The sequence below is a fragment of the Culicoides brevitarsis genome, chromosome 1 (assembly GCF_036172545.1).
Source record: "Culicoides brevitarsis isolate CSIRO-B50_1 chromosome 1, AGI_CSIRO_Cbre_v1, whole genome shotgun sequence".
Lineage (NCBI taxonomy): Eukaryota > Metazoa > Arthropoda > Insecta > Diptera > Ceratopogonidae > Culicoides > Culicoides brevitarsis.
Genome location: NC_087085.1, coordinates 40,203,189 through 40,213,842, shown reverse-complemented (window position 1 = coordinate 40,213,842; position 10,654 = coordinate 40,203,189). Strand labels below are relative to the sequence as shown.

At 27.5% G+C, this 10,654-nt stretch overlaps 3 protein-coding genes across 3 annotated transcripts; 1 reads left to right on the top strand and 2 right to left on the bottom strand.

Annotated features, from left to right (window-relative positions):
- Positions 1 to 1,503: 1,503 nt before the first annotated feature.
- LOC134837111 (peptidoglycan-recognition protein LB) lies at positions 1,504 to 2,889 on the bottom strand. Its single transcript, XM_063852433.1, has 3 exons — positions 2,678 to 2,889; positions 1,838 to 2,203; positions 1,504 to 1,786 (listed from the first exon to the last, which is right to left on the bottom strand). Exons 1-3 carry the CDS (start codon positions 2,724 to 2,726, stop codon positions 1,602 to 1,604), a joined length of 600 nt encoding a protein of 199 aa, XP_063708503.1. The 5' UTR covers positions 2,727 to 2,889; the 3' UTR covers positions 1,504 to 1,601.
- Positions 2,890 to 3,645: 756 nt separating this feature from the next.
- On the top strand, positions 3,646 to 5,239 carry LOC134827850 (trichoplein keratin filament-binding protein). Its single transcript, XM_063840706.1, has 2 exons — positions 3,646 to 3,778; positions 3,834 to 5,239. Exons 1-2 carry the CDS (start codon positions 3,660 to 3,662, stop codon positions 5,230 to 5,232), a joined length of 1,518 nt encoding a protein of 505 aa, XP_063696776.1. The 5' UTR covers positions 3,646 to 3,659; the 3' UTR covers positions 5,233 to 5,239.
- An 864-nt stretch (positions 5,240 to 6,103) lies between these two features.
- LOC134827859 (ras-related protein Rab-8A) lies at positions 6,104 to 9,621 on the bottom strand. The gene is made up of 5 exons (XM_063840717.1): positions 9,431 to 9,621; positions 7,887 to 7,947; positions 7,569 to 7,773; positions 6,814 to 6,954; positions 6,104 to 6,755 (listed from the first exon to the last, which is right to left on the bottom strand). The coding sequence occupies exons 1-5, from the start codon at positions 9,552 to 9,554 to the stop codon at positions 6,666 to 6,668; spliced, it is 621 nt and encodes a 206-aa protein (XP_063696787.1). The 5' UTR covers positions 9,555 to 9,621; the 3' UTR covers positions 6,104 to 6,665.
- Between the last annotated feature and the right edge of the window lie 1,033 nt (positions 9,622 to 10,654).

Below are 10,654 nucleotides of genomic sequence, written 5' to 3'. Positions count from 1 at the left end.
CATCATCATAAAATGTGCGAAGAGGAAGGAAATCTGTTTGACATCCATTTCAATTATCATCGCCTTCGCCGCGTTTATTTACGTTGGCGATGACGAAAACACACAAACGGATGGCGTTAACATATAACTAGACTATTTGGTATTTATTTTTGTTTTTTTGGCACGCCATTTGACCAAGTTGTTAAACATTTATTTTAATCCGATGAGTCAATTTTGAGTGTTTTTCTTTTCTTTTTTTGCTGCTAGACGCATTTTGTGTGCAACTACCGTGATCAAAGCGCTTCCAAATAAAAACTTTAGCGCCTACTTTAAACCGCGACACAATTTAAACTTACGATCAAAGTGCACCATTTATCACTAAAAATACTTTTTTTAAGTGTCAAAAAAATATTGACCTATTTTTTTGTTGCGACTTCAATTTTTCCTCTTTTTCTTTATTTATTGTAAAAAGTAAACAATATTCTTCTACTATATATTTCACATCGCCGTTAGTCTTGCGAACTACAGCTGCCGCTTATATTCATCACCGTTTGATTATATATACGAACGACCATCATTCCTCTCATTTTTTTTCAAAGTATTTTAAATTTACCGTCTACAAAATACACGCACGATACACGATGATGATGAAAATGTATTTTTGTAACACAGAAATAATTCCTCCGCAATTTTTACATTTTCATGAAAAAAAATTTTTTTTTCTCACTGAAATGGATGTCGCTTGCGACTTTTATGGAAGAAATGTCAATTTATGGCACGGAATTTTGCGTATTTCAATGCACTTTTCGTCACTTATATAATTGTGACTAATCTTTACGGGAATTACCGTTACGCATTTTCTTCTGAATTTTTGTCATTTTTTTGCATTAATTACCTATTTAAAACTACGTTTCACTTAAAAATCCGTTTGAAAAATCAAAATTTTCTTGATTTTTCGTCAACTTTTCACTTGGAATTTCTTCTTTCTCAGGCGAATCGGAAAATTATCGAAATTTTATCGTACTTTTCACGACGAACGTTCAAACAAGTCTGAGAAAATCTTTGATGAGTTTGCGATTTCTGTCTGTCGCACTTACGAATTTTCACGAGAAACGGATTTTCTCAGTGAGCAGAAGCAAAGATCATAATTGTGTGCGTAAGTAGAGAGAGAATCGAAAAAAAGACGCCGTGCATAAAATAAAGTAAACATTAAAAGGTGTTGTAAACAAAGATTCTTATAGTCGCGCATCACACGTGAATGTCTCATCACACTTGTTTGTTTGCGACAAAAAATAAATTGTGAGACACGATTATTATTTTTAATTGTGAATGAGGGAGGAAAAGAACCACCTGTCGTTCACATTTTGTGCGAGAATTTTTTTTATTTTTCAATGAAATTGTGGAAAATTTATTGGCTTATTGTTGTTTTTTTGGACCAGATGACGTGATAAAGTGAAAGAACTCAAATGGTAAGATCTAATCTGAAATAATTTAGCTGGTATTCTTACCGCTAGACAATATGGGAATTTTTTTGAAAGTCATTTTTTGATCTTTCATAAGCTCTGTACAAAATTTTATTTAAAAAAAAAATATTTAGAATGGATTTTTCAAGGCGAATTTTTTTAAGGTTCCTCTGCCCAGTGAGGCCATGTCTTAATTTCATCAAAAAGTCTTTCTCCGGGACATTCTGTGTCTCTTACTTGACGATGTCCCAACAATTTATAATCTTCTTCAATATTTCCATTCTGAACTCCATATTCAATTAAATCTTGAACAGCTTGAAGCATCGCTTTCGGAGGAAGGCTTTCTAAAAAACAAAAATTCAATAAAAAATCTCCTTTTTTTATTACAAACTTACTTCTCCAATCGCCAATTAAGCAAATTCCAACACTTTTATCGTTGAATTTTGGTGCATGAGCTCCGACAACGTTAAATCCTCTTCCTTGATAGACCAATCCGTCGCCTCCAACCCCAAAACTGTACCCGATATCATTCCATCCTTGCACTTCTTGATGATATTTCTGCATATCTTGCATCGCCTTGATACATTCAGCTGTCGTCGTGCAATGTCCCGGCAAATATGAATGATGAATGATCACGTAAGGCGCTGCTCCTCTAAATGGTTCGACCACCGTTGGAATAGCGGCATTCCATCCAGCGCGATGTACATAACTGAAGACCGTTGAGTTGGATTGGTTGTCGGGAAGAGCATTGTCACTGCAAGCTAAAGACGTCATTAAAGGAGAAAGAGAGAGAAAAAATATTTTTCGGTGATTTTCTGACTTGAACTCGTTCGAATGAATGAATGACGACGAAAAAAAAGACAAAAACAGAACGTTTCATCATAATAACGAGTTTTTGCATAGCTGAATTGTTTTTGATTCGTAAAATGGGGATCCCCTGAAGTTTCAACTTTTAATCGAATATCGTTGTTTGGGTTCAGTAAACATTACATGATGACCAGTTTTGCTAATTTTTTTTAGTAAAAAGTAAATATTTGTTCAATGGAGACGCCTTTTACTGATTTGAAGTTCATTGATAAAAAACTGTTTCGCGGAAATTAAACATCAATCAAACATTTCACGTTGATAACAATCTCTTATCTTTCGTTTGAGACAAAAAAGTTTCAAATTTAATCATTATTGATCGAGATTTCGTGATAAAAATGAAGTTGTTTTGCGAAAAATGTTCTATTTACCATTTGACAGGACAAAAACTGATACAAAAAGCAAAAATTTGTTCGACATTGTAAAACTTTCCAGATGATGTTGCAGATTTTTATGATTAATTGAGTCACTAATGAGATAATTTCGCTTGTTTGTTAACACTTGAGCACGTATGGCACGTAAAAAAGTTCGATTTTGAATTGAATTTGACGCGTTACTTCGACGAACATCTGACTCGCACTGAACTTGATAATGGAATGATGAGCATTTTATACCAACAATCAATTTTGTGTACACGTTTAGATATGAAAGATAGTGTTCGATGGTTTTTGTGGGCTTCGTAGCTGCGGGTTACGATGACAAATTAGTTCGATGAAATGTAGCAGATTTGAAGGGGGTTTAGTCATTCTATGAGAAATTTGGACAATTTTTCAAAAATTTTCTTATAATTTTATAATTTATTTTAATTTTTCGTCTAAAATTTGTTTTGAAAAAATTCTTGTTAAAAAATTATTTTTTGGAAAATCTTCATTATTTGGTTTAATAATTTTTCTAAATAAACTTTATTAATTTTTTTTTATTTTTTTAAATATAAAAAAAAATAAATTTAAAAAAAAATAAAAAATTAAATTAAAAAAAAAAAAAATTTAAAAAAATTAAAAAAAAAATTAATTTAAAAAAAATTAAATTAAAAATTAAAAAAAAAAATTAAATTAAAAAAATTAATTTAAAAAAAATTAAATTTAAAAAAAATAATTCAAAAAAAAAAAAAAAAAAATATTTTAAATTATTTTTTAAAATTATAATTCAAAAAATTAAATAATTTAAAAAAATATTTTTTTTTCAAAAATTTTTTTGAAAAAAATTTCGATTATTTTTTTTTTCTAATGGTCTCTTATCAAGTCAAAAGAATGTATAAAAAATCACCAACATGAAAACTTATCAAACTTTTCACGGAATTTAAACTTAATAAAAAATTCTCATTTTTATTTTTCAGATTACGACTAAACAATCATGAATGCCGCTAAAATGCAAGAGGCGCTAATACGAAAGCGTGAAGCGCAACAAATGAAAATTGAAAAATCGGCAGCTGTTCACAATTATTTCGATAAATGGGGCAAAATTACATCCAGGTAATTTTTTTTTCTCATAAAATTTAATTTTTCTTAAATTTTTCCATCATTTCAGATTCGAGCATTGGACAACGCCCGAATATTACAAAGAAAAAGAAGAAGATTTGCAAAAAGAGAAGCAAAATCTCTTAAAACAAGAAAAACTCGAGAAACGTCGCGAAAAACTAAAACAACTTTTGGAACACGAAAAGGAACAATATGACTTGGAAGTGCAAGAAAAGAGTCGCCCACGTTCCCGCATCCATTCTGCCGACATTTTGGAGCAAATTAAACGATCAAAAATCGAAACTGAGAACTTGAAACGTCGTCAAGAGCTGGAAAAAACTTTGTACGAACGAATTCGTCTCGGACCCGATCGCGATCGAATAATTTTGGAGTCAAGAACGGAAAATCAAGCAATTGCCAAGCTAAATTGGCTCGATAGACAAGTCGAGATGCAACTGCAGAACGACGAGCAACGTAAAAATCAACAAGAACGCGAAATGCGGTTGCAAGCTGAAGCAAGAAAACACGAAGAATTCATCGAACGTTGTAACGAGATGCGAAAAGCAGAAATTGAGGAGTTACGGGCATTGCAGGAACGTCACGTGCAAGAACTAAAAGAGCGCGAAAATGAAAATCACGCGTTAAAATTGCAAGAAAACGTTTTGAAAAAGCGAAAAAATGAAATTCAAGAAGAACTTGAGAAATTACGTCTCAATATCACGCAAAGGCGCGATCGAATAATGGCTTTGCACAATTTGCGTCGCATTAAAATGTTACTTCGTGAACGTTCCGAGCAAGTAAGACGCGATTTGAAGCAAGATATCGCTGTTTTGGACAAAATTGGGCTCGAATGGGCAGATCCGCAAACCGTGCGTTACTTACGCGAAAAATTTCAGATGCAATTTGACTTGGAAGTGCAAAAACAAAGTTACATCGAAGCCATGTACGAGTCCGAAGCGAAGCAAAGTCTCGCGAAACAGGAAAAAACATGGACCGAAGAAGCCCAATTACGCGAACAGCAAATCCGAACGTTGCTCGAAGACTGTTTGGCAGAGTTGGAGTCGAAAATTGACGATGCCGCGCAACGCCACAAAGATCTCGTGAATATTCGCGAAACGCATCTCAACGCAATCGAAAACGCTAATGCTCGTTTGAAAGCGTTGCTCGAAAGTGGCTTGAAAGAACAACAAACGGCAGCAATGGAACTGCAAAAAGACAATCAGGAAGTCAGTCGCATCATGAACGGCAAAAATGACTCATTGCATAATAAACGCATTAACAGACCAGCATCGGCATTAGTCGATCGGAACAGAAATAGAATTCTGCAAACGGATTACGAGGAAGATCTCGAGAATAAATTCAATCGAATGCATGATGATTTCATCACGACTTCAATTCCGACAACGCCCGTACCGCAATCGCCATTGAAAATTCCGGAATTTGGCAGGAAGAAAATCGCTTGGTGCTAGAAGCATTGCGAATGTTACCTTTTTTGAAGAAAAAAATACCACCGTTGTGCATTTTTTCATGGAGTGTGATATTTTCACGGATTTTATGACGATTTTTGTGAATCGCACGTTTGTTTTTTTATAATAAAAATTTTATTTTAAGACGATTTAAATAATCAACTTCCAAATTTTTTAAAAAAATTTAAAAACAGATGAAGGAAAAAAAATTAAAATAATTTTTTAAATAATAAAATTTTTTTAATTCATATTTTGACTTTTTATCGAAAATTTCAATTGAAAAAAAATATTTAATTTAATTTTAATTAATTAATTTTAATTTATTTTATTTTTTCAAAAAATCCATCATATTCTATTCGAATTATTAAAACAATTCATTGAAAAATAAAAAAAAATAACTTTAAAAAAATTCAATATAAAAATCAAGGCTAAATTTATTAATTTTTTTAAAAAAAAAAAAAGTTAAATAAAAAAATAAAAATTTTTTTTTTTACTTCATAATTTATTTTGATTTCTAAAAAAAAAATATAAAAAAAAAATTTTTTAAAGAAATTAAAAATTTAAAAATTTTCTTAATTTCTTAAAAAAAAAAATTATTTTTACTTTAAAAAAAAATACATATTTATATTTTAAATGAGGGACAAAAAATTTTTTTGAATAAAAAAAAATTAAAATATTATTTTACCTTACAAGATTTTAAGTTTTTCATTTAAAATCAAGAATTTTTAAAAAAAATTAAAATTTTTTAAAGAAATTTAAAAATTAAAAAAAAAATAAAATAAAAAAAAAATATTTTTTTTATTGGAAAAAATCTTAAGATTAAAATAAAAAATATTTTCATACAACAATTACTTTTTGCAAAATTTTAATATTTTTTTATTGTATTTTCTTAATTTTTTTGGTTCACACATCTTATTACAAGTTCGTCTTAGCAAGTTTCTTTAATGAGTAAGTATTTCAATGGTTTTGTATTTTTATTATTATTTTTTCTTTAATATAAGGACAGAAAGTGCGTAATATCGTAAATTAAAAGGAAATTGAATCAAAATATTGAGCGAAGATTCAAGGACTTGTCAAACTGGTTTAATCACAAATTACATATTTGGAACGTATCATCATCACTGTTGACGACGCATGCAACATAAAAAAATATAAATGAGCTTCCTTGCTTATTATTTTCTTCTTTTTTTGTAACATCACAGCTACGACCTAATTTTAAAAACGAGGATTTTCACGCGAATTGTAAAAAAAATGTTAATTGTGTTTTATTTTCTTCCTTGTGTGTGAGAGTGAATTTTTGTAAAGTTTTTTTTTTATGCGACGACGAGAGTGTTCGATCTGCGTCCTTTATTGTTGTTGAAGTTGTTTGCTGTTACTATCATCAATATATAAATAGTAGAAGTAATAATGTCATTGTATTGGCTAAAATTGTACGGTCAAAACCAGCTACATCTTGACAGCCAGTTTGATGTGGGCGGGTTATTTTCTCTTAATTTGTGGGTCGGTTTTATGGATTCGTTTGCCTCCTAAAAAAGGGGAAAATTTTCATTAAAATTTTAAAAATTCAAAAATTTGAAGACGTACCAATCGTTTCTCCATTTTACTCTTGATATCACGAGCCAGAGTGTAAAATGCTTCTTCCACATTAATACTTGATTTTGCGGATGTTTCCAAGAATTTGATGCCGTACTCGACAGCTAATTGCTCTCCTCGTTCTTTCGAGACCTGTTGAGAGAAAATTTTTATTAAAAAACGTTTTTTTGAGCTTTTAATTCGATTGAAAATTAAAAATGTTTTCGATTTTATAAGAAAAAATTCATTTTTTTTTTTAAATATTTAAGGATTTTATTTTTTTTATGCAAAAATTTTGAACATTAGGAGAAAAAAATAATTTTCTTCACAAAATTGATCATTTTAATAATCAAAATAATTAAAATTTCAGATTAAAGTTTTTAAAAATAATAAAAATTAAAAAGTTTAAAAAAATTTTTAAATTAAAAAAAATTTTAAAAATTAATAAAATTAAAAAATTAAAATTTTAAAATTAAAAAAAAAAATTGAAAAATAAAAAAAATTAAAAAATTTTTAAAATAAAAAAATTAAATATTTTGAAATATAAATTTTAAAATTAAAAAATTGAAATATTTGAAAATGTAAAAATTTAAAATATTAAATTTTTTATCTTTTTTAAAAGAAAAAATAAAATTTGAAAATTTCCTAATATTTGAATACTCGATATGAAATTTCTTCTTTTAAATCTCTCAAAAAAAATAATTTTAGGAAAAAAAAAAAAAAAAAACATTTTTGATTATTTTTAAGCCTTAAAATGTGAAATTTACCTGTCTTTTCTCATTCAATTCACATTTGTTTCCGAGCAACATTTTCTCGACGTCAGCTGAGGCATTCTCCTCTATGTTCCTGATCCAGTTTTTGATGTTTTCAAAAGATTTTTCTTGTGTAATGTCATAAACTAGCATAATTCCCATGGCGCCGCGATAGTACGCTGTTGTAATTGTTCTGAAACGCTCCTGCCCGGCAGTATCCCTACGAAAAAAAATTAAAATTTAATTATTTTTGTCTCTTTTACGACTAAAAATTAATTAAAAAATTATTTTTAACTCATTTTGTCAAAAAAAAAAAAAAAAATTAAAACTCACCATATTTGCAGCTTAATTTTTTTCCCATCCAATTCAATGGTTCTTATTTTGAAGTCAATACCTAAAAAAAAACAAAAAAAAAATTGAATGTCAATGTCGTTTTCTTTTTTTATCATTTAAATAAAAAACAGAAGCTTATCTCTCCAACCACACATGGGACGTCTTATCAGTCCCACGAGAGTAAATCACACACAAAAAATGCATAATCGACAAAAACTCGTCATTTTCGATGAAAATCCATTTCTAAGCGACATTCAACAAAAAAACCAAATTACAACGACGACCTTGTACCATAACCTTTAGAACCGAGTAACTAACAATAAGTAAACTCATTGTACTACTTATTAAGCCAGCATGTAAAATAAAATCGTTTTTATTGACATTTCCATATAAAGCGAAAAAAGATTCTATGTTAGCCTAGGTTGGAATGCGAAGAATCACGTTACGGGCATTCGATACAAGGATACCCAATGAAATGTGAAAAAAAAATGCAAAAACGAGTCATTGTGATGGTAAAATTGACTTTTCTCATTAAAAATTTCATTATTTGCATGTTTAACGTGTGTTTACTTAACGAGAGAGGTGTCAAGTGGTCGATGAAAAATAAGGCAAAATTTTAAAAAAAAATTAAATTTGCTTTAAAAAATTATTTTTTAAGGCTTTTCACTTAAAAAAAATTGAAAATATTTTTTTTTAATTTTTTAAGATTTTTTTTTTTAATATTTCTCATATTTTATGTCCTTAAATCACTCAAAAAAAATTAAATTTAAAAAAAATTGTATAAATTTTTTTTTTGTCAATTAATGTTGAATTGAATGCCCGCCAGACACTTTAACACCCAAATAATCATCAAAACTGATCTTAATTGGTTCATAAAAGACATTTTCATTCACTTTTATCAATAAATTTTCAACTTTCAAATTTATTTTAATTCACTCACTGAAGGTGTCTTGTCACAATCAACAATTTTACATCCGTTAATTGTTCAGAACTCGCTATTCAATTAATTGAGTTTCTTACAACATGTACGAAGATGACTTAATTGGTTCAAATGACTAATAGCATTAATCTACGATGATAAAATTGTGAGAAATACGTCGTTTCCAGACCAAATGCTCTGTTTAAAAGCAATTTTTGGGTATTTTGCCAATATGTGTATTTCTAATTGTTTGTTTGAGTTATTTTTAAATCAAATTTTCAAACAGATTTTTTGTCCTTTAACAACCTCGCCCTCTCTTCTTCACAGAAAAATCTCTTTTTCTAGTTTCGAAAGTCACGAAAAAAATTGTTTTATCAGCGGATGTCATTCAGATGTTGATAATTTCACTTTTAACTCACACTCCAAGCAGCAGTTCAGCAGAAGAAGAAGAAAGAAAGATATCCATTCCCTTTCTTAATAATAACTTTGAGTCATACAATCGCGTACGGCGACGTGTAGCTTAGCTGCTGCTGCTGCCGAAGGAGAAATGAGCTGGTTTCTTGTCCCGTACAAACAAATTTTTTTTTTGCGAGACAAGGGAAAAATTTTTGTAACTACGACTCACCTATTGTGCTAATAAATGTCGTATTGAAAGCATCTTCGGAGAATCTGAAGAGTAAGCAGGTCTTGCCGACGCCCGAGTCACCGATTAGCAGCAATTTGAACAGATAATCGTATGTTTTTGCCATTATATTTGAAAATTGGTGTGAAAATTTGTGTGGAACTTTGATCTTCTTGTCAGAAGCTCTGTGTGACGATGTTGCAATTTTTGCGATGTGTCAACGGCGGTACTTGAGTTAAGCGACACATTTTTCACTGGGTTTGACGTGTTTGAATGTTGAGTTGCACGTTAACTGAAATTAAAAAAAAAAATAATTAAAAATTAATTTTATAAAAAATTGCCTTAAAAATAGATTTCAAAAAAATAAATAAAATAAAAAATTAATATAAAATAATATGATTAAATTAATTATTTAAATAAATAAATTTAAATTGAAATTAATTAAATTATATTTTAATAAATATATTTTTTTTAATTTTATTTTAATTAAAAATTTAATGAAATATAATTAAATTTAAAAACTAAAATTAAAATTGAGACAAATGAAATAATTTTTAAATCAGTATTTTTAATTATATTAAATGAGAAATTTTTGAAAAAGTAATTGATATATAAAAATTTAATATTAACGAAAAATTAATATAAAATAAAATCCGGAAATTTTCTTAAAATTTTAAATAGAAAAATTAATTAATTAAAAAAAATAATTGAAGTAAAATTTTAATTTAAATTAAATTTAAAAAATTATTTTAAAAATACAAAAATATATTTCAAAATTTTTAAAATTTTAATAAAATACCTAAATAATTTTCGAGAATTCAAAATAAAAAAGAACAAAAAATTAATTACAAATTTTAAAAACAAATAACTTAAAAAATTGAAAAAAAATTTTAAAATAAAAAAAATATAAATAAAGAAAAATTATAAAAATATTTACCTAAATAAATAAATATAAAAGTATAAAAAATATATTTATTTTTAAAATATTTATAAAAAAAAATATAGAAAAAATATTTAATTTGAAAATGGAAAAATTATTTAATCATTCAAAAAAATAATTTAATTAATAAAATTTAGATTAATAAAATTTTAATTTAAAAATTAAGAATTTTTATGTAAATTAAATTTAAATAATAAAATTATTACTAAATATTATTCTAAGAAAAAAAAAATATTTTTTTTTATTTTTTTTTTTTAATTAATTAATTTACGTATCTGAAAAATTAT